Below are 24,610 nucleotides of genomic sequence, written 5' to 3'. Positions count from 1 at the left end.
TTCAGGCATTGAAAACTAACCTGAGAGTCTACACCACAGCTGTGGAGTCGATTCCCCTTGCGCAAACACGGCGAGCAAAATGAATTTAGCATTTAGCAGGGTTTCAGGATGGAATTAGTAATAAAATATACAGAGTACTGCCACCTTACCTTAGATTGCTTGATGATTTGTCAACATAAGAACTTAATATTAATATAATATTCTGATGCCATGAGAGATTATCTTATGAACGCCAGTAATGTTGTGCTGCAGTTAGTGACCTGATATTTAATTAAGCCTAGTTATTTAATTAAGAGCTCTATAGTAATATTAGTTGATTCAAATGCTGGAAAGAAATTATTTCAAATAAATAGTTTTTGTATTTAGTGTGTGAATACAGAAGAGGAATGATTTATAACTCCACTATTCGGTGTCACCCAGATGAGGATGGGCTCCCTTCTGAGTGTGGTTCCTCTCAAGGTTTCTTCCTCACGTCGTCTCAGGGAGTATATCCAGAATTTATATATTTCTGTAAAGCTGCTTTGTGACAATGTCCATTGTTAAAAGCGCTATACAAATAAAATTGAATTGAATCCTTTTTTGTAATATCTTGTGATACTTATATTAGTCAGCACATATTTTGTAACAGTTATGATTTTGTTTACTTATTGAGGTAAAACTAGTCTAAGAGAAAGTGTCTTGTTACACTAACTGCCATGTGATGGCAAATATCATTAACTTACCTATGTGTCGCTGTGAGAAAAATATAGTAATATACAGAAAAAACTCAGACCTTGGAATAAGGTTGTATCTGACATTTATGTCAAAAATTAGTTTTACACCAAAATAGTGCTTAAATGTATGAGACAATATTGATAATATAGATAATAATCTATTTGTCTGTTTTAACCTTATTGAGTTAACAGCATGTCTCACCATGTCTTATTCCTTACAGAATGCATTCTTGAACAAAAAGGATAAACTGAGTAAATATTACACTTTAGGCTCTACACAAGCATGATGTAATCTGCACTTTGCTGGTACTGTGTCTGTTTAGTCGACTCTAAACACATTTTGAGCTATGTGTAAGAGGGTGAAACCTTCTACTCAGCAAAACCTCTGCTACACATCACAGCACAGCTATATTTCATGTTGTGTCTCTGTCTATAACAGACTGCAGCTTGCATATCCTTTATTTTAATGAGACAGGAAACACGACAGGCAACATCTGCAGCTACCAGAATTAACTCGCTTTTACAGAGGATGGCTCACCCTCCTTGTTTTTTTAACTCATGGACATGTTAAAGTTTTTTCTGTATATATATATGATGGTAAGGTTTCCATTTTCATAGACTTCACTGCCTTTGAAAAATATTTATTTACATCCCAGATGTGTTTCTTTGCTAATATAGGTACAGGCTGATCAGTACTTCGTGAATACAGCTAATATAGATAATGACACTTGAAGTGTGAAAATTATTCTAAGTTCACAGCATTTCTGTCTTATTCTTTAGTGACTCTAAATAGAAAATTACTGCATATTACAGCAAATAATATATAGAACTTTATGTAAGGAATAAAACACAACATGGCATGCTGTTATTGGAAAATAATCAATGATGTTATGATGTGACTTGGCCTGATGCAAAGCACATTCCTAAGTGTTTTATTCCACTTCTACCACATCTTTTTGTCAACGCTAACAATTTTATTTAATAATGTTTCATAATGAATCATTCAAACAGATCATACTTTTCATCCATTTATAGTTACTTTTAATGTTGCGGAATGCTTGTGAGACAAGTTAGTTCCTGTCATCGTTTACCTTATAGCAGCTATAAACCGTTGTTCCCTCACCAGCCTCTCTTTTCTTCTGTCTCTTGAAGTTAATAAGGCAAAACTGCGACTTGTCATGTTACAGAGAAACTGCAAAGCCCTCTGTCATGAAAACTGGCCCATGTCTAAAAACTCTCACACTGGAGACTCCTTCCAAAAATGCTAAATAAACATCTCCTCACAGAAAACTTCACCATATATACTATTACACACATTTTTTAAATATGCAGCGTCCTGTGCACATTGTTATTATATTAACAGTAGTGTACAGGAAACTATTAAAATACACATTAATATAAACCTTGCAGCTAGCACTGCTAACCAAGCTGCTGTTATAGGAAACAGATAAACACCTTCTGGCCAATCAGAATCAAGAATTAACCAGTGCTGAGGTATAAACATCAATTCCTTTCTTTCCAAATATTCTGCACATTAACAATGTGTGGTTCAGTAATAATGAATAATAAAAAAAATTAAATAAAACATCACACTGTGGGCTTTCTACGTCATAGCTGCTAGCCCGCTGTGTATGTGACATTTGTTTACTCGCAACCGCTCGCTGGCTTCTCAGCTTTGATAAAACACCAACCGTCTTTTTAAACAAAACTAGCAGGTAGTAATCAAGTACAAAAATTTGCCTGACAACAAAATCCATTTACATGAATGGAAAAAGACACAAAGCCAAAAATAATTTTGCCTAGAAAAGTGGTTCATTTCACTTCATGCAGAGTTTAATCAAGATGAGGTTTAAACCAGGGAAATTAACAAACAGTGGAAACATGAAGATGCTTGGTGCATTTGTACATTTCTCATTCATCTAGCTACTTAGTTACAATCCAAATTGGTATAGCACTGTATGCAACATGCTGTCAGACAACAAGTTTCCTCTTGCTTCCATAACCGCAGGGCAATTGCCATGATACCAAACAGAAATAGCAACAATGGGCATCAAGCTGGATGCAAAAGGATTTATACGTAAATCGTTAATACGAGCGTTTACAAAAGAATTTTGGTATTCATGAAAATTTCATACATTCTGAAAAACGTTCGTATCCTACTTGTGATCCTGAGTGTCTGTAAATTTACGCATAAGAAGACTGACTAACGTTAACCACAACTTGATCAACTTCAAATCATATAATCTGCATGGATTACTGCACTTTTATGTATGGAATATACTTTAAGTTTAAATTGCTTATCATTTACAGCATTTAGCAGATGCCCTTATCCAGAGTGACTTACAGAGGTTCGTTGTAGTCTCTATCAAAAACACATCCTCATGCTAGTTCACTAGGTCAGGCACGTTTTATATTATTGGCTTTAAGTAAAGAATAAAAAAAACAAAGAAAGTGAGCCAACACACACCCATAAATTAAGACAAATAAAACTAATGACTCAATTATGACAAAAGAAATGGTGCCATATGAAATGAAATGCACAGTCGTAAAGTGTAAACAAATGCCTCAAGCTGTAGCACTCACTTATTAATATTCAAATATATTATTAAATATATTTATTGGCATAGAAGTGAGTCAAAATAACTTCCATTTCTGTCTGTCTGCCTTTACCCGCACTGTTCATTTCGTGCTCACAGCTGTTCATGCACCTGAAACTTTATGGAGTTTTGTGGGTGTCACTAAATGAAAATGAGCTGTGTCGGGAACACGCTTTGCACTCACGGGCGATATGCACCTACGCATTCTAAAATGAAGAAAATCAGCCTTTCTGAATCTTTTGTAAAAAAAAAAAAAAAATTAAATTCGGTTTGGCTTATGCAAACATTTACACACAATCTCACTAAAAGGTTGATAAATGAGGCCCAATAAGTCTATCTCAGTGAACTGTATAAGAAACTATTTTTCTACAACATGGGCTGCAAACTGCAAAACATGTAGCTGCCTAGGTAGCTGTTAATCTTTGTTAAACTGTGTCATCATGTACACAATCCACAATAGATTAGCTAATTAGCTTATTTCTTGTTGCTTCAGTTAAAAGGGCAGTGGATTAAAGCTCAATGTGCTTTTAGTTATCTTACTATAGTGCTTGTTTTTAGGTTAACATGTTTACTAGTTAAAGATAATCTATAGATTTTACAAAAATGCAACTCATCCAGAATGATTCAATATACACAAAATGATTTGCATTGGTTCTGCCATAGTGAATGAATTTTCTGTTATGCAGCTGCAACTAAATGATCAGATACATCCAGTCATTTATCATCAGTATCTGCCTTATCCTGGCCATGGTCTAAAATAAATTATAAACAAATTAAATTGCAATCAAATATCAGTGTTTAGAATATTGGAGAGTCCACTGTGCTTGAACGGGCATGTTTGGGAGACAGCTGCGTAACGCTGCCCTATTAATGGCCTTTATTTCACAGAGCAACCACCACAAATGTCTTCTCAGGCAGCTGCGTCCTGAATGCAACGCGGGGGAGTAACAGTAATTTGGAGGGTTAACAATAAAATCATTGTGCGTTTGAGTATTGCGATAGTACTGTGTCATTGGGTAGCCATAACAGACTGACTAAGCAGCATGACTTGTCTTTCTCTCTCTGTCTTTTACACTGTCATGTAAATGAAAATGCTCAATTTCCAATACATCAGATTCACAGATTCGGTAAATCATTATAATCCCTAACATCCAGAGGACTGGACCAGTTCACCGGATTTAACCAGCACATGGCACAAGTGTGTGTGTGTGTGTGTGTGTGTGTATGTGTGTGTGTGTGTGTGTGTGTGTGAGAGAGAGACAGAGAGAGAGATGAGAGGCAAATATAGAGGAGGAAAATACAGAGCTTTATTGAAATTGAATACATGTGCTCATATCTTACTCAAGTACATTTCCAAGACTTTTTACTCCTTTGACCTCTTACATAAAAATAAAATATTAGCCTTTAAAAATCCACCTCAGAATCTAAAGAATTATGATGAGATAAGTCAACTTTAAGTTTGGTAAGATGGCTAGTTTCGTAATTAACTAGTTAAATTAGCTAGTTACGTTTTGCAAATTAACTAGCTAGTTAGGTTTTGTAAATTAGCTAGTTAAATTATCTAGCTATGTAAATTTTGTAAATTAGCTAGCTAGTTAAGTGTTGTAAATTAGTTAGACAGTAAACTCTGGTGAATTAGCTCACTAAATCAGCTACCTAGTTCAATGTTCTAAATCAGCTAGCTAGTTACATTTGTGAATTAGCTAGATAAGGTAGCCACCTAGTTAAGTTTTGTAAGTTTGCTTGTTAAATTAGCTAGCTAGTTAGATTTGTAAATTAGCTAGTTATATTTGCTAGCTAGTTAAGTTTTTTTAAATTAACTAAATAATTTGGTAGCTAATTAAGGTTTGTACATTCACTTGTTAAATTAGCTAGCTAGTTAAGCTTTGTGAATTAGGTAGCTAGTTACTTTTGTAAATGTGTTCATTAAATTAGCTAGTTTGTTTTTACTTGTAATGTGCTTTAGTATTCATTCCAAAAGCGTTATTAAATATCACCTATCCAGCAAGTCATATTCCAGTTTTGTCTGAATTAGCAGAATATTTTCCTTATGACTGATTGCTTAGAGAAGGATCGGGCAGGATGAACTAGTGGTCATTTCTTTTCATCAGTTAAAAATATTAACTTTTTACTCTTGAACACCTGAGTATGTTTATATGTAGATACTTTTTGACTTTCACCCAGGTACATGTGTGCCTCCATACTTCTACTTTTAATTAAGGTTCTGAAACAGTACGCGTACTTTGACTTAAGTAAAGCTTCCCTGTACTTCTTTCATCTCGGTTTTTAATAAATCCTTTAGACCAGGAGTGGTGCAGAGTCCAGCACAGTATAGCGCTGCTCTAACAAAACCTGTCCATTGTGTGATGAGCTGAATCAGGCAGATTGGAGCAGGGAAATCACCAAACAATGCTGGACTCTGCAAATAGCCACAGTTTATGCTTTAAACTTCAGGGATTTATATCTGACTCAGCCCATTCTCTGTTTTATACCCTGAGATGTTTAGCAGTGATAGCAGGTTTCATGCCAACAAGCCAAAAAGGGCGAGAGTGTAGACTGCTACATTACTCAGGCCACTGCACTCACAGGAGCTCACCCTGTCTATATGATAAATTGTTGATACAACAATAGTAGAGTATTAACATATGGCAGCCAGGAAGGAATGACAGGAAACATGTCAACAGCAGGAAAACTGGGAACAGTCTGAGAAAAGAAATGGGTCTGGATTTGTGACACACGACATGGAGTTTCTCAACTGAGGATCAGGGAAGAATCCAGGGAGAATCACTCTTCTCCTAAAACCCTGTTGAGATCTCCACACAGTGATATAAACGTATAAGAAAATGGGTATCTCATAGTACAGAGGATTGAATCCCGTTTTCTCTTATGTCATACATACATGCATGAAATGCTATGTGCCCCATTGCTTTGTAATGAGAATGTGCTGATTCAGGACTGGGTATCCATTAGAACAACACCCCTCCTCAGAGCACATCATCTTCACAGTGGCGATGCCTCACATAACCTGACTATAGAAGCTTCCAGAAAGTCAGCTTGGTTAGTGATTGGATGTCAGTATCAGATCATTATTCAGTGATTTGATATCATACTGGTATCGTATTAAGAATAGGATTATTCCATGTAATGTAACAGGAAGTAAAGTGGGTTTACTTCAATTCTCTAAGCTTTATTATTATATGGATTGGAGACATGAACAGCTTAGAAAGCTTACAATTAAGTAACACAATTTAAACCTGACAGTAGCCATTTTATCAGAATGAGTATGAGTCTAATCATTTAATATGTTAAGAATTATGGCAGAAATGTCATGACTTATGATATGAAACACTGACTTATTGGGTTAGCAAAACCTAAGTTGGCCATTAAATATTCTAAGCAACTACAAACATAACACAACAACAGGCTGGGCTATAATATTTTACAGTTGCCACATACACACTTATCATCCACTTTATTAGGAACACCTGTACACTTTCACATTCAACTGCATGATAAACTTTATTCCTAATAAAGTGGATGGTGAGTTTATTGGATATAATGGTGTGTGGTAATATCATTAGTATTTTGCTACGGCTTTCTCCTCGCAGGCCTCTGCTGCTATAGCTTTGCTGGATAATATGATATTAAATATCCCAAGAGACAACACAAGAGCAACGTCAGATTGGGAAAACACTCACACTCAGGATTTTGCCGACAAGAGCATGCGTGGACTCAGAATGCAAAGTTTGAGAGAGGTGGGTGTGTATGTTTTGATCCAAGGTTGGAAAACTGTTTGGTTGGAAAACTGCAACTTTTATTTAAACAAGGAAACTATGCAAGCTTAGTTTTGCTGGAGCTTATTTGGCTGCACAGCATTTGTCAGCAGATGCGTGTGTATCATAGAATGCCCCTGGTTTCACGCACTGCTTGCTAGCTAAGGGTAGCAAGATTGAAATTTGGCTAGACTCCTCACACATGTGCGTTTTAACAAACAGTCAGCCAGGAAGTGAGAATACCTCTTCTAGCTCACTGAATTTAATTAATTTATTTGCGTACATCGGTTCCATGTGAAGAAACTGCATTACATTAATGCAATTTGTTTTCATAAATCCAACATGATTCTATTGTGCATTGCTCACTCCAGCGCAGGATTAAACCCACGTCGCTGGGGTAGTGAGGCAGCGATGTTTACCGATAATCACGTTAGTTTAGTAATAGCTCTTTGTTAACATATATAACAAATAGAAAAGTGCCAGAAGCTTTTCTTTTGATAACTGAGGTTAATAAGACAAATGTGTGTGTGTGTGTGTGTGAGTATGTTGATACTCACAAGGCACAGAATAGTGATAGAGGCTGTTTCTGATGGTCTGCTGAAGCTCGTGGTCTGGTGAGGACTTCTGAAAGCGCATACTTAGGTAGTGCCGCAGGTCCTTATTGAGTTTATTTCCTATACAAACACACACAAACAGTATATTAATATGTGGCTTCAGAAAATAACCTGTTAAATCATCTGTATCAAGTGCAATACATACAGTCGGCAAATCCAAATATCCCTTCCAAGTCTAATTTCAATACAATTTGTCCAGGCTACTGTATCAGTAGTGAAATGTGGATCAGAGAGACACTAGCCATTCCTGGGCTTCTGTTAAGGTTTTGGAAGGATAATGTTGTGCACTAACATTATGTCTGTAAAATATTAAAGGAAACAGGCAAATAAATGTTAGACTGTAGTAAGGAAGGTGGAACTGCTTTTGAGCTTGTCTCAGAAAAAAGACTTCTAAGTTGATGTTGGTGGATCAGAGTTTCAGTGGCTAGATTAGCTAACTAACAGTCTGTTAACTGAACTGCTGATGGAGAATGCTGGCTCAGATCTCCTACCAGTTATGTCTTTCATGAGTAGACTAGTAATGATTATTCATATCATATAACAGGATAAGTGGCATAGTGCAAAAAAAAATTTTAATAAAAAATGTGACGCTTTAGCCAACGTGATGCTTTAGCCAATGCTTGATTATATATAAAACTATAAATGCTACAAGTCATAAGTTTGGATATACTAGACTGAATATGATAATGCCCATATATAAATTTATTTCTGTCAAGTATTGTTATTAAAAATATTTTAACTTAAACTTTTCCTTTTTTGCTATATCTGCAAAGAAGTAGTCCGATTTTGTGAACTTTAAGATATGCCTCCTGGGTGAAGCTCCCTCCTGGTTGAGATTATAGAAAGCTTCATCAGGAATACTGTTATGAATTTAAAATATAAAATAGCTTTGATTGGTTTAATGCATTGTTTGTTATTTCAGTGTTAATTGTTCTTTCTGCTGCCACAGCAGATCACTGGTCCGCTTTGATTTGGCAGAGGTTTTACGTCAGATGCCCTTCCTGACACAACCCTCCCATTTTATCCAGGCTTGGGACCTGCACTGAGAGTACACTCCCAGTGGCTGGATTGGTTCCCTGCCTGGGAACTGAACCCGATCCACAACATTGAGCGTGCGGGATCCTTAGCCACTAGACCACCAAGGACCCTATTTCAGTGTTAATGATTATTCTAAAAAAGTAGAAAACAGTAAAATGAAGGAAACTCTTTTATGAGCAGGTGTGTCCAAACTTTTGAATGGTAGTGTAATATATAGATATATAGTATAGAAATATATGATCAAGCAGCTCATGATGCTTTGGCAGTACACAAAATTCAACTGAGAAATGAATGTAAGAGTAAGTTTCACCTTTGAGAGAACAGACAGAAAGTTTCAGGACCATTCTGAGATGGTTCTGAAACAAAGTTAGCCTGGATATCCACTGCTACAAAAGTCAGTGATATACAGAGCTAATATTTAATACATCATGGGTCATCAGGATCTGTCTTAACACAAGAACAAAGTGTTTAGGACTGGGGTGAGTCAGGTGTAAGGCTGGGATTAGTCTTAGATTAAAACAATCTATAACATTCTATAACCAGACACCACAGTAAACCTTAATCTGTTTTCTTGTCTAGCACAGACACTTATTTTCTCCCTCCTCCAAATAGCATAATGGAGAAGAACAGTGATTCTTCCGGTTAGACTATAGAGTGGAAATGGCAGAAAATGAGTCACTGCAGCATCTATATCATTTCTTCTCCTCTATCTTGTATTCCTCACACAGTGCGTTCGGTTTGTATGTGTGTCACTCAGTGGCAGCTAACCGCGGTCAGGTAGCTGTTACCTAGCAACCGCTCGCAGCTGACAACCAGCGTTGTGGGCCCCATTGGGCATTCAGCAGAAGAAGGGAAAGAGAAAAGAAAAGGGGGTGGTTAAGAAAAAGAAGAAACAAATGGGAAAGGCATGTAATGTATGTAGCCACTTGCGTGAATATAAAAGCAGGCCTTGATTTTTGTGATCGTGAGTATGTGAAAATAATCCGTACCGGTGCAGTCAGCAGGCTGGCCTGAAAGAACACAACACAGCCAACTGGCAAATACTAAAATACTGAAAGCATTTAATAACCCACTAACAGAATAGAATAGAATAGAATAGAATAGAATAGAATAGAATTTATGATACTAGCTTGGAAAGCCACTGAAATTATATTTATAAACATAAACATTTTCACTGTTGATCATTAGTTTTATTTAGAAATATGGTTCTTAAATTGGCTCTGGGAACTTCAGAGAACCATGACACATGGGCAGGTGCACTGTGATTTATGAATTTTGCTACATTAGTAGAAATCAAAACCCAATGCTATCAAAGTTATTGTATTTATTATTGAATTCTCACACTTGATAGTTTATAGCCTATTTTACTGATCTGAATTGACTGGATTAAATCCTACAATAAGTCATAAACAAGTAGGACTAAAATCAATGTCTACTGGAATCTAAAGACAAATTTAATAAAATGTGTTTTCTGAGTGTACAGTTCAGGAATAAAAACTCTATGGCTCCAATAAATAATTTAAACTTTATAGAATAGAATAGGATGCTCATGCCCCAATATAGAATAGAATAGAATAGAATAGAACAGAAGAGTGTCATGTCTACAGCAGAATCTGCACTGAACTCCACTTCCCACAATGCACCTCCACCTACAAACATGGACACCTTGGACTACACCTCCCACACACCAGGTTCACGGTCACGTTCACAGTCACCTGATTACTGATTGCACACACCTGAACTCAATCACCTCCACACACACACACACACACACACACACACACACACACACACACTCACACACACAAGCACCCCGACTACCCCTTCACTTCATGAAGTATTCGTTCAGCTGTGACACTTCATTTCACATACCGAGCCTTTGATACATGTTTGCTATTTCTGGCTTTGACCCTAGCGTGTTTCACACGCGTCTCTTGATTTTTGCCTCGTTCTTGTTTACTGTTTGCACATCGCTTGACCCACTGCCTGTTCTGTGTTTTTGGATTTTGCTTAGTGATTTGGATTTGTTTGCCACTGCCAGTTGTTTTTAATAAAAACACTCTCTGCAACTGTCGCCATCTCTGCCACCTGACAAATAGAACAGAATAGAATGAGTGTGCCCTTAATATACTGTAGCATAGAATATTTATGCACTAATATAGAATATAAGATACTTTTTATTCCACTAATGGAAATATAATAGAATAGAATAGAATTTTTGTGTTCCTAATAAAAATAGAATGGAATAGAATAGAATTTTTTGTGCCCCTAATGAAAAAGAGATTAGGATAGACTTTTTGTGCTGCTAATACAGAATAGAATGGAATAGAATAGCCTTTCTGTGGCCCTAATAAAGGACGTTAATAAAAGTATCACTGAACTCAAGATTTTTTTTCGTTGGCAGTTTGTTAGAAACCTATACACTGTAATCCAGTTCTATTGTTGCAATGTCTTCAAGTATTGTGATATGAAGTTTCTGACATCTCCCCATCCCTACTGTAGTAATGCCTCTGTTACCACAACACACAACATCTGCATGCTCGCTGAGCTCGGTGTTTTAAAGCACAGCGAGACGCGACCCAGGTGTCTTTATAAATCAATCATCTGATCTGTTACGCAGCACGTCCTGCAGCTCAACACAAGGCTCACAGTGAGCAGGAGGTCTCTGTGCTCCACAGAACACACACTGTTCTAACATATACTGGCTGTGCAGAGAATACCTAACACACACATATCCACCCACACTGTCAACATGCAGAGACCCAACATTCTCTCACACACACACACACTCTTTCTGACTCAGCACAGGTTCCCCTGTTTATATATAAGCTCACAGTTCTAGGGTTCATACTGTATAGGCATGGAGCATGCAATGAGTCATGAACAAATATGGTGCTTGATGAAAAAAGAAAGTGTAGCTTCTTAAATTATGTTCATATACACATTAACCTAGATCATTAGAGTGCTAGAAAGTCATATGATAATAAGGTTTATTTAAATGGTGGCCCATATTTAGCCATTGCAGATGTTTTTTCAAGCATTCCAACATAATATAGCAGCATAATTTCAAACTGGTCATGATGCGCAAGGAAAATCCAACTCATTCGATTACATCATGTTCCTTATGACTGTGATCTTTCATACCACACTGCTGTTGATTTTTTTATTCTGTTGATTAAGGTTCTGTAACAGCAGCTTGGATAGTTCTGGCTGCAAGGCAAATCACAGGTTTATATTAATAAGCTTGTTCTAACACATTATTGTTTCTGTAGTAATTTACACAGGGACTTGTATTGCAGACGTGCCACAAAAACGATTTTTATAAACGTGTATTTGTTGATAAAGTGAATTTTTCTGTGAGGACACATTTATGTACCACTGAAGGAAGGAGTCTCCACTGCCAGCGCATTGTAACACTCAGGGGTGGAGCTGTAATTTTAAGTTTTCTGCTGTGAGAGAGTCTTCAGGACGGAGGAGTTTGTGCAAGCTGCAATTTTTTACCATATTAGGTTCACGAGAGACAAAAAAAGAGAGGCAGGTGAATGACTGTTTATCACTGCTATAAAGTAAATGGTAACAGGAGCTAGCTTGTTTCCCGGACATTCCACAGCATTAAACATAACTATAAACAGATAAAAAGTACAACTTGTCATTCATTAATAAATGAAAGAATTTGTAATTGTTGGCAAATTGATGTAGTATAAAGGAATAAAACACTTCAGGCCATGCTGTTAATGGTAAATAATCAACTTCTGCTTTGCATGGGCCGCATCACACCACCCTGTCGTTGATTATTTTCCTATAACAGCACACCCTCTTGTGTTTATTCCTCACTTATTGTACATATGCAAAACAAAGTAAAACAAGCTGTGGAGTTCTGTTGAGGCAGACACGCCTGATATCAGACCTCTGATTGGAATGAGGAAGAATTCTCGGAGTCTGGCCACCTCTGTGTTCTTCTCTTTACTATTAGCATGTCATCATGAAGACATGGAAAAGACAGAGACAGAGAGGGAAAGACAAGGAGAGGCATGTAGACAAGGGAGACAGAGAAATGCTCTGACTTAGAAAGCTTACACAAGGCATCAAGGAGTAAAAGAAGTTGATTTAACCTAAATAACAAAGAACTAAACACACACACACACACACACACAAAACCCACTCCGTAGGCCTCCGGTAAACATTACATAACCTCAGATCTAGTTAGACATTCTAAGCTCAATTGAATTTCAGTTGGCCTATACTACACTACACACACACCTTTCTGTCTCTCTCTCTCTCACACACACACACACACACAAACTATCAGACGTACACTCACACTGAGACTTGAGAGAGAATGTGTGTGTTCAAGTTCTCCCTATTTTAATGTGCATTCTTGGACACATCAGTTTTTCATGTAAACTCCTGTGTAATGTGTGTACACTTTTGTGTGTATGTGCTTCCCTAGACACACACTCACATGCTGTTCCTGTGTCTGTTATGGTAAATTATCCAAATCAAATGATTCTGAGAATCAGGCTTTTGTGTGTGTGTGTGTGTGTGTGTGTGTGTGTGCTCCGTGTACACTAGATACACTGGGCTGGACTAAGCGTTGTGTGTGCTCTCTTATTGTGATTCAGTTCATGTCTGAAGGCTCAGTGTTGGCCTTTGTGTGTTTGTGCATGTGTTTGTGTGTTCCATAGCTCAATGCTGCCCTCTGTGCCTAACTAATCCATGGACCCATTCTGCTTCCTCCAGCCTGGTTACCATGGTAACCCACTCCAGCCAGCCAATCACATGCAGTCTAGAACCAGTGCAATCCCTGATCCCCTCTCCTGGCTTAATTAGGAACTACAACAACAACAGACTGTCAATAAAACAGACATTCCAGCATCATGGAGGTTACTCGTAAAAACTGAGAGACAAAACTTATCATGTAACATTTTAGGCAGAATTCAGCCTGACAGCAATCAGTAAGTTAGACAGAGAGAGAGAGAGAGAGAGAGACAGACAAATACATAGAGTTTACATATCAGCATTATGGATGTCCATTTGACATCAAAAGTACAGTGTTTTTAAAGACTTTTTTAAAAAAAAATATACTATGCATTTTAAAGTCTTTTATATAAAATATGAAAAGTATTTTAGTGCTAGCATTGTGGGTGAGATATATTAGATTTGCTTGACATGTTAAAACCTCATATCACAACATTTTCACAATGCATGCATATCTGCATATCTCATATCTCATGCATGCATATCTCACAATGTTTAGATTTGCATATATTTAGGCTAATATGTACAACAATAAAATATGAACTTGCAAAAGGAGAGAAAATTAAGTGTTGACTACAAAATAGATAAATGAAGACAAAGAATAAAATAAAACAAAATCAGAATCTTCTCCAAGCAGCCTTACTGCTGATGATATCAAATCAGCGTCTCTCCTTCTCTTTAATAAATAAAAAAATAGCACCAGAGTGTTAGCACAGTAACATCTTTGTAAAGGCATACGATCAGATTTTCTTACAGAATTCACATAAATCATTTAAGTGCTAGAAATGTCAAGCTACTGGCAGCTAATGTAATGTACATAGCATTTTCTGTCTCATTCAGTCATTTGGTTAATTCCATGTTTCTGTATAGGCAGTCTGCTGAAACTGGTATTTATTTAGACACTTTATTAACTTGAATAATTATATGTTATATGTTATATGTGTGATGAAGTGTGTGCTTTTCTAGCAGTCTGTTCTTTTTTTAAAGGAAGGAATAAAACATCATCTCCATCGTGTTTTATTCCTCTTATACCACAACAATTTGCAGAATATAAAAACATTTAATTGAAGGACGACGCATCATACTTTTTTATCTGTTACTCTTAAAGTTGTGGAACATTCAAAAAACAAGCTAGTTCCTGTTATCACGTATAACACCAATAAACAGTAGTTCCCTTACCAGACCCTCTTTTTTTCTCTTATGAAGTTAATAAGACAAAAAATAAAAACTCCGCTTCTCATTACTGAGAAACCACAACTTGAAGACTTTCCTGTGTCACAAAACTTTGCAGCTGGCACTGGAGACTCCTTCCTTAAATGCTAAAGAAATATCTCCTCATAGAAAACTTATCAACATATCAAACCCTATCAACAATTCCACATATTTTTTTAATCCATTAATGTGAAGCGTTTACCATACAAGTACCTGTGCGAGTTACTATAGAAATGATAACGTATTGGAATGAGTACATTAATATAAATCTGGGATTTGTCTTGCAGCCAGACCTGTTATAGAAAATTAAATCAACACCTTCTCACCAATCGGATTGGAGAACTCAACAGAGCTATAGTATAAGGATAAATAATTCAGGATGTAGCTGGGTAAAGGAACGTTTTATGCTGAAATGGGGTGGCATATATTATGAACATCCACAAGACTGGGTTTTAGGAAATAAGGCAGGACTTTTTAAGGTTTCACATCAGAAAAATATCCATTTTTCCCCCTCTAGTTTGAGCTATCACTACTTTAAGTTAGTACCTGCACCAAAATAGAACCCTATACTGTATCTTCCTCCAGTTTCATTAAGAAATACTCAAATTTATGCAGTGTTGAGTGTTATGTTACAGAAATCCCCATTAGATTAAACAGAAAAATACTAGAGCTCAGAGCTTTAGGAACACTGCAAAACAAACTGTAGATAATAATAATAATAATACTCTGAGTAATAGTTTAGCCAGATTTATGGCTGTGATATGAGGACGTGACAGATCATCTGTGTAGTATAAATGTCTAGCAGGTAACGTGGCACACGTGTACTAAGGGAAAAAAAACTTCACCCAAACAAACAGAGGTCATCTAAACTGTCTCACTGTATTATGTTATTATGTTATGCAACACTCCCATTTTTGTTTTCATTTTTATATTGTTTTCATTATATATCTTCATTTATATACTGCACCCTTCCCGTATTTTGAAAGTGACATTTTTCATGCAGTTCTTCTCTGTAGCTCACCCGCGACATGTCCTCTAGCTGTGAGCGTGATTTCCACTACACACTCAAATTAATACTTTTTATCTGGGATATTAGAAAATCAGTACGTGACTATCTATCTCAGGCAAATAAAATAAAATAAAACAGAATAAAAAATAATCTTCTAAGGAGGAGTAAATGTAGTGAAAAAACATAACTAACAGTACAATTTCGATATACAGTAGCTCTTTCAGAAAGAATTTTTTCTTTTAAAACAAACAAATGACTTTTTTTAATGTCAAACTATAATTACTAATAAATTATTTCCAAATGTTTGATTTAACACTTTGTTGAAGGCTTTTATTTAATCTTTTTTTTTTTTCGGTCAAGATTTTTGGCCTTTTTCTCTTTGGACCATTTTAGGCTGAAAATTTTCAGAGGGATCCCTAATAAATATAATTAATTTACGGTAACTATATACTTATTTAGTGATACATATGTGGGGCATACATTGATTTTATTTTACATTAATGAACTCAAAACATTCTCCATTTATCTTGACAGAAAGTGAGTGCACTGTGTTTCTTTCAAGCAGAGAGTTTAAAAAGAAGACAGCTCTTTTGCTATATTTTTGCTTTCCAGCGATGTTAAAATACTGCATTCCCATGTAAAATGTGTAAGGTTGGCATGTCCAATACATTTGTTTTAAAATATTTTGGGGGATTTTCTATCTCAGCCCTCACCCACCACTCCACCTGCAATTTATACTGCGCAGCCCAAAGTATAAATACCTCTGATGTAAGTGGATAGGATAATGTAAGACAATGTAGGGCATTGTGAGCTTGTCTTCCTATAGCAGGCGAGATGTGCAGACAACAACGCACGGGAAAAAGAAATATGAAGCCAGTCTTACATCTAGGTTTGATCTGTGTACGTTTAAGACAGTAGGATAGTTTCATAAAAAGAGTTAAGCATCATCTCCTTCACATAAACTACGATTATTGTGTTTGTGCCCAATTTTACCTGCTGAACATGTGACAGAACAGGAAACAGAAATTTGCTTCTGATAGCAGTATATTTTGAGGCTTTTTTTTTTTTTTTTTTTGGTCAGTTCTCAGTTTTTCTTCAGGACAAATCCCATGAATCATCAGCAGTCTTACTAACTTACACACCCCGTATTATTTTACATTAAACAGCCTGATGCATAGAAGCATTATTATAATCTTGGAGTAAAGAATGGTGACCATTAGGGGGTGCTGTCCCAGCCCTGCAGTGCATATTATTAAAAAATTATTTGAATATAAGAAAGAGATATGTTGAATTTGAATGTATGCTGCTATGTGAAATACTGACATGACTAAAAATATGACTGAAATTATAGCAATTTTTTTGTTTGTTTGTTTTCACTGTTGCTCTTTCACCTATTAAAATAGAAACATAATCTATTGAGTGCCGTTGTTTGTGAAAGCTCATTTTCACTGCATGCTGCTGAGTCAGGAAAAAGAATACTGAGACATTGAGTTAGGCGTTAGGCGACATTCTCTCTCTCTCTCTCTCTCTCTCTCTCTCCCACACACACTGCTGTACACACCCATATAGAGACACACACATCTACTCTTAGCTAAATTTAGGTAAAAAGAAACTCATGCTCAGTTAATCAACTCATATGAGTGAGGCAGACAGAGAAAGACAGTCAGCTGGAAAGAATTGTGCAAAACAGATGAAATACACATGCGAAAGGAGAGGTAAAGGGGAGTTTGTAGTGACAGTGACGACAGTGACAGAGGCCTGGCAGACTGAGCAAGATCCTTAACCCTCAACTGCTTATCTCTATGCTTTGATTGTACCCTATATAAAAGCACCAAGAAAAATGAATTACAAAAGAATAAAAGTAAATGTACTGAATCAACCATGTTCAAAACACTCTCAGCTGCCACAGACCCAACAATACACACATCACTAAAACAAACAACACAAAGGACTTCTTTCTTACACTGGGTCAATAAAACACTTCATGTTTTTATCCTGTTCATATCCTTTTTATCCCATAACTTTGTGTCACTTATGCCGCGTCCCACATTTACTCTCTACAAATTTAATCAATCATTTTATCTCAGTAACCTTATTCAGTGACCCTGATCTTCATGCTCAGGGGTGTGATGGATCCGGTGCCTATTCCAGGAACACTAGGCGCAAGCTGGGAGAAGACAGCACCATGCACGCATACAATCACACCTAGTGGTGATTTAGTGAAGCCAATCCTACTAACAGCATGTTTTGGGGAGGTGGGAGGAAACCCACACAGACACAGGGAGAACATGCAAAACTCCAGACAGACAAGAACTTGAGTTCAGGGTCAAACCAGGGACCCTAGAGCTGTGGGGTGGCAACACTACACGCTGCTCCATCATGCCGCCACTTCATACACTATGTGGCCAAAAGTCTGTGGATACCTGACCATAACCCCCATATGTGCTTTTCAAACATCTGTTGCTGTTATAGTAACCTCAATCTTCTGGGAAAAGTTTCCACTAGATTTTGGAGTGTGACTGTGGGGATTCATCCATTCAGCCACAAGAGCATTAGTGACGTCAGACACGGATTTTTGGCGTAAGTAGGTCTGGGGTGCAGCTGGCGTTTCAGTTCATCCCAAAGAAAAGTATCGTTTGAATTCCACAGCCTATCTGAGTAATGTTGCTGGCTATGTGCAGCCATTTATGGCCACAATTTACTGTTCTTATAGTGACTACTTCATGCGGGTCCTGGAGGACTAGTGGTTAGGCCACAGCGCTCTCACCGCTGCGGCCCAGGTTCGATTCCCAGCCAGGAAACCAACCCCAGGCGCTGGGCTTGCATGCAACAGTGCACTCTCAGTGCTGGTCCCAAGCCTGGATAAAATTGGGGAAGGTTGTGTCAGGAAGGGCATCCAGCGTAAGAACTGTGCCAAATCAAATATACGCGGACCAATGATCCACTGTGGTGACCCCTAACGGGAACAGCCGAAAGAGGAACAACAACAACATAGTGGCTACTTCCAACATGATAATGTCACAAAGCACATGTTGTCTCAAACTGGTTCCATGAACATGAGTTCAGTGTGATTTCAATGGCCTCCTGCCACCAGATAGTGGCATGTGGTAGAACAGGAGATTCACAGCACAATAAAATTTACTCTGACTATAAAATTTAAAATACATTAACTTTTTTAGGTGAACTTTTGGCAGGATAATACTATTCAACTATTCATGGCTAGTTTCAGAGTCCAAACCCATCTACCATGACAACACACACACCATCGCACCCTCAGTTAAACACACACCCATACAGTCTCACACACACACACACACACACACAGACTCATTTCGTAATCACTCTTAACCCACAACTAGCCCAAGGCTTAACAGGCATACCTCTCTGTCTACGAGATTAGTGAGTCGTTACAGAATTATGAAGACATTAATCCTTTAAATGAAGGTTTAGAGGATAAAATAGTCACTAAATGCTTTCAACTTCTAAACTTCTACAGTGGTCTGTCACTGAGGTTGATTAATTGATGAAAAATCCATTTGAGATTTGCCCTAAGGTGAAAAAGTGTCATATACCACAGGAGTCAAGTGTGTGTGTGTGTGTCGTTAAAAAAGGCAGTGAGTCTAAGCACCAGGTGTGACCAGGTGTTCTGAGGACACACACACACACACATACATACACACACAGCACCAGACAGCTCCTGGTGAGAGAACAGCTGTGTGTAGACTGAGTAGATATAAACTCACCTCCAACATGGTCTAGAACTACATCTACTCTATCAAACACAAACACACACACACACAAATAGACAGTCATCCTTACACACAGAGAATGTATTTAAGCCTTGGCATTTCTGAATACTATCCGTGGTCTGAAAAGAACATGCACATGTACATGTTGGTGACGCTCTATAATACAGTTCTTCAGGAGAATAACAATGCTTTAGCTACTTAACAAATTGTACAACTTACAAACTGGTCTCTTAACTAAAGCTGTAGTGCCAAATTCAGGTCCTGGAGAACCACAACCCTGCAGAGATTTGTTTTCCCTCTTCACACTCCTTCCACGACCAAAGACACGCCTGAATTAAAGAAGGAGCCGTTATAAAATAGCCTTATATAACAATGCTTCTAAACTGAGTAACAACACGCACCTGTAGAGCTTAACTAAATCACTTTAGCGTCTAATAACACTAGCACACAATTAGAAATTACGTCTGTAGAAGGCAGACAGAGGATGTTTTCGTCTGTGTGTGCATGTGTGTGTGTCTCAGCTATGTCAGATGAAAGGCAAAAGAGAACCAGAAGGTTGATGAGTGATGAGACCTCAGGATTTCTCCTGGTGTGTAATTAAAGGAAACTGGTAAATGACACAGAGGAGGATTTCTGAGAAAATGACAGGGAAGTCAGGAAATAAAGAGAAGAGAAAAGCCTGATATTCCTCTGAGGATAATTACATCCATCAGATGATGCAGTATATGTTCCTATAAGAAGGAATATATACTTCTGCCTATTGAAATGTTGGATTGGATAAGACCAGCTCTTACACACTGTTACTGATACACTGTGATATGGCTAGAGATGTTCCTTCTGCCTAATTTTAATATATGGATCTCTGTAAGAGATAATGAACAGGTATTTGATATCTGCTAGGACAGGGGTGGGGGGGGGCAACAAAAATAGAGCATTAAATGTGGTCTAATCAAGTATCATTTTCCACTGCAATGTGCTTGTTTTTGACAGACATGTTATAGAGAAATATTGAACAGTATTACTCTTCTGACCATCACTCCTTAGACTTGTTTTAGTCCCGATGCACAGCTCTTAGTTGCACTCCACAACTGTGCTGCTCTCAGTATTAAAATACTGCTAAGCGTGATATCGTGCTTAATGCAGAAGTGTGGCACAATGAATATGCAAATACGAGTTGCTGAATGGAGACGGGATGAGTGTGGAAACTTCGGAGTGTCTATTTCATAACTCAATGACAATATTAATTAATATTAATATTAATAATGACACTACATTTTAAAAAATGAATAAATGTGTCCTAATGGATCATACATTGTCTCTTCATGCAGGAATTTTTTTTATGTCCCACAAAGAAGGTTAGGCCAAATCCTAAATTACTTCTTTATTACTACTAAATTACTACTTAAGTGCTCTGCATAGAGTATAACAGGGTATATTCTTCACAAGAGTTTTGTAGAAAAAAATACATACTGTAGAAAAAAAAACACTTATTGCACAGTGCAATACTATTAATTTTTGCTCAGTGAATAGAGTTTTTTTTCGCTCATTAATGTTTTTCGGTCATAATCATAAACATAATCAAGAAAGAAACGTAAATGATATTTAGAATGTACATAACAAGGTCAAATAAAACGATAACAATGACTAGTGTTTATACATTTGATCCAAAAGCGTGATGTTAGTGGTTATCCCATTTCCTCCCTCTCTTATTTACTGCACACACAGACACACACACACAACTGCATCAGGCATAATGAATACCTGAAAAAAAAAAGAAATATCTTAAATAAAAAAAAAAATAAAAAAAGAAATATTTTTGGATATTTAAAATGTACTTGAAAAGTAAAAAGTTTTAAGTAACTTGATGACCTTATAATACTATATTCGAATACAGTCAATGTGCTGCAAAATGAATCCTACAATATACCATTTTGCAACAATAGCATAATGCTTTGTATTAGTTTATGTGTGATGTGTGAATCTTAACAACTCCTGTCCACTGGTACCTAAAGTTATGCTGCATTCGATTAAAGGTCGTGACTTCTCATTTCCGACCTATGACTACAGAAAAAACAAAGAAAACACTCTCCCTCTACTCGGAATTCCTACTTGGTCTCCTCGACTCCCGAGTTCTGCAAGCGACTGTTAGACTGTTAGTTGTTCCTGCTTCAGAAGTAAGTCATATGCAGCATTATACAATAACTACTGAAACCTACAACTCTTGAATATGAGCTAACTCTCATGGTGCAATGAGGCAGTAAGCCTGACAGAACATCCAAGGAAAATTGAGGGAAAAAAGTGTGCTTCTGAGGAATTCTACTATAATTAGCAGATCTGCAGTCTTTTCTTTAACCTGAAAACACACACCTTCTCTAGAAAGAGAGCAGGAGTGGAGGAAAGGAAATAAATAAGGACTGCCAGAGTAAAGGTTTTATAGACTGCACACACACACACACACACACACACACACACGCTCAAATACACATAACTTCACCTTGATCCCTAATGAAATCTCAGAAGAAGGCTGAGCAGGTTTACAACTAAATGTATGAGATGTTTAGGTGGTAGGTGTAATCTGAGTACACATCAGGGTCAGTGTGTCGAAGGAAAGATTAGCCAACTGTTCTTCCTTTATAGTGGGTCATCGCTTAGAGCAACATTCCTGAGAGAAACAACCAGCAGAGGAATACATTTTAAATCTATGAAGAAGAGAGAATGTTATCTACACTCCCACTGTTTCCACCTCAATATAACCCACTGATAACATCTTCTTTCTGTAAGCTTTTATGCTTTGTTTGTTATAACAAACAAATATACAAACAAATATAATATGATCCTTGGTGCTAAGTGTAGAAAAAAATAAGAGCATACAGTACATGGACGTTCTATTTTATTATTACATTTTTATTGTAATATATTCATTCAACTATCCAATCAGCCAATCACGTGCAGCAGTGCAATGCATAAAATCATGCAGATACAGTGCCAGAGCCTCAGTTTATGCTCACTGCAAACAACAGGTTTCTTTGTCTTGTCAGTCAATAACTGGAATCTATGGCTACTGAAACTGTTTCGGTGAGCCTGTACCTACTGTGGCTTCAGATTCCTGTTCCTGGCTGACAGGAGTGGAACCCGATGTGGTCCTCTGCTGTTGCAGCGCATCTGCCTCAAGGTTCGACGTGTTATACGTTCTAAGATGCTTTTCTGCTCACCAAAGTTGAAAGGAGTCATGAGGACTTCTCCTGACAGCTAAAACAAGACTGGCCATTCTCCTCTGACCTCTCTCATTAACCTGGTATCTCCACCCACAGAACTGCTGCTCACTGGATGTTTTTTGTTTTCGCAGCTTGCTGAGTAACCTCCAAAGACTGCTGCGCGTAAAATTCCCAGGAGATCGGCAGTTTCTGGCACAATAATCACGCCACAGTAGAAGTCACTGAGATCACATTTTCCCCATTCTGAAGTTTGACGTGAACATTGACTGAAGCTCTTGACCTGGATCTGCGGGATTTTACGCACATTTACATTTATGGCATTTGGCAGACGCCCTTATCCAGAGCGACTTACAATTATCTCATTTATACAACTGAGCAGTTGAGGGTTAAGGGCCTTGCTCAAGGGCCCAGCAGTGGCAGCTTGGTGGTGCTGGGATTTGAACTCTCAACCTTCCGATCAGAAGTCCAACGCACTGCACTCCTGCCACAGGATTGGCTGATTAAATAAACGTATGAATATTGGAGTGAAGAACTGAAGACGGTAGATTTTTTAAATTGCATTCCAAGTAGCATACGCAATATAAAATCTGTGATAACTGATGATAATAATGTACGTAATTATCATTGGTTTCGCTAATAATACTGAGTACATAAATAAAAATATCCTGTGACATCGCCTCCTCATTACTTTCTTTGGTTAGAAAGCGATAACATTTTCTGTGATTTATGCAATGTCTACACATTATGACTCTAACTGCTAATATTCACTGTTTGCTGCTGGATAATATTATGAGCTGAGTGAGGAATAAAACACGATATGCTGTTATAGGAAAATAATCAACAACGGGGTGGTGTGATGCAGCCTGATGTGAAGCAGAGTGCCATTACCACACCCTTTGCCCTTTGTTTTCTTCCTCTTATACCACAACAACTATAGATTAGTGTCAGAAAACTTAAAGTTACACCTTTACCTCTGATTGTTACAAAGCACTGACACTGGAGGCTCCTTCCAAAAATGCTAAATAAACATCTCACAGAACAACAATTACACATTTTTTTTATGTGGCGTGTCTGAGATAATGTTAGAATAGTATTTGACAATATGTGTCAGCAGTTACTGTTGCAATTCCACATGCACTGAATTTACAGAGAGAAATGCCCAGAACTGAAGAGATACTGTATACACCCAGCACTGACGGGACAGTTGGCTGTAATATATATACGTAAGTGAGATTAGAACACAAACTGAGACAGGGGAAGAGACTAAAAGGTACAATCTGAGAAAACAGAGACAGAGAAAGCAATAGTAGAAACTGTGCTGACTCAGGGGTTTGGGTGTGGGGTGGTAAGGGGCTGAGGTGGGAAGAGAACGTCTGGCTCACTGAAGCAAACCAGGAGGCTCCACTTCCCAGGAATGTCTGGCATCCTTTTCACTCAACAAGGGGTGTAACCACCCTACATCCCTTCCCTTATGTCTCTCTTTGTTTCTCTGACCCTCTATCAACTCTGTCTTTCCATGTCAATATGTGTCATCTCTCCTTCTCTGTCTGTACTGAGCAGACGACTATCAGAGTCAACTGCACAATGTATACATATGACTCTGTACATACAGTATATAATAATTCTAAAGTTTTCCAGAATCAGATTGTATGTGTCAGTGTGTTCACAGATTTGTCTGATTTTTTGCCCAAACCCATCAACAGCTGCCAGAAGAGTTTAATTTTGTTCCATTCTAACGCACAGCTTTTCTTTTTCTGTATGCTGCTAAGAGTCTGAATTGACACTGTGTCATTATAATATGTCAATTATTGTACTGTTATAATGTTGAATGTTTTCATCACCTGAAAATTGCAACATAAGGGACATACTTGCTCAATGCTTTTTGCTAAATCAAAAACATATCAAATTTTAATTCTGTGTATCTTTACACAC

The 24,610-nt window shown here is 37.4% G+C and overlaps 1 protein-coding gene across 18 annotated transcripts in view; it reads right to left on the bottom strand.

Annotated features, from left to right (window-relative positions):
• Window positions 1–24,610, bottom strand: part of LOC113533118 (membrane-associated guanylate kinase, WW and PDZ domain-containing protein 1-like) — a 110,488-nt gene that overhangs the window by 77,895 nt on the left and 7,983 nt on the right. For all 18 annotated transcript variants that reach the window (XR_008302134.1, XM_053235858.1, XM_053235856.1 and 15 more), the window contains one exon: window positions 7,641–7,757. Coding sequence is in view for 17 of the 18 variants with exons in the window: in XM_053235858.1 (XP_053091833.1) it covers window positions 7,641–7,757 (117 nt within the window). In the remaining variant the exon portion in view is untranslated. The remainder of the gene's footprint in view (window positions 1–7,640; window positions 7,758–24,610) is intronic.

The sequence above is a fragment of the Pangasianodon hypophthalmus genome, chromosome 8 (assembly GCF_027358585.1).
Source record: "Pangasianodon hypophthalmus isolate fPanHyp1 chromosome 8, fPanHyp1.pri, whole genome shotgun sequence".
NCBI classification, from domain to species: Eukaryota; Metazoa; Chordata; class Actinopteri; order Siluriformes; family Pangasiidae; genus Pangasianodon; species Pangasianodon hypophthalmus.
Note: the sequence above shows the minus strand (reverse complement) of the source record. Positions and strands in the feature narration are given on the sequence as shown.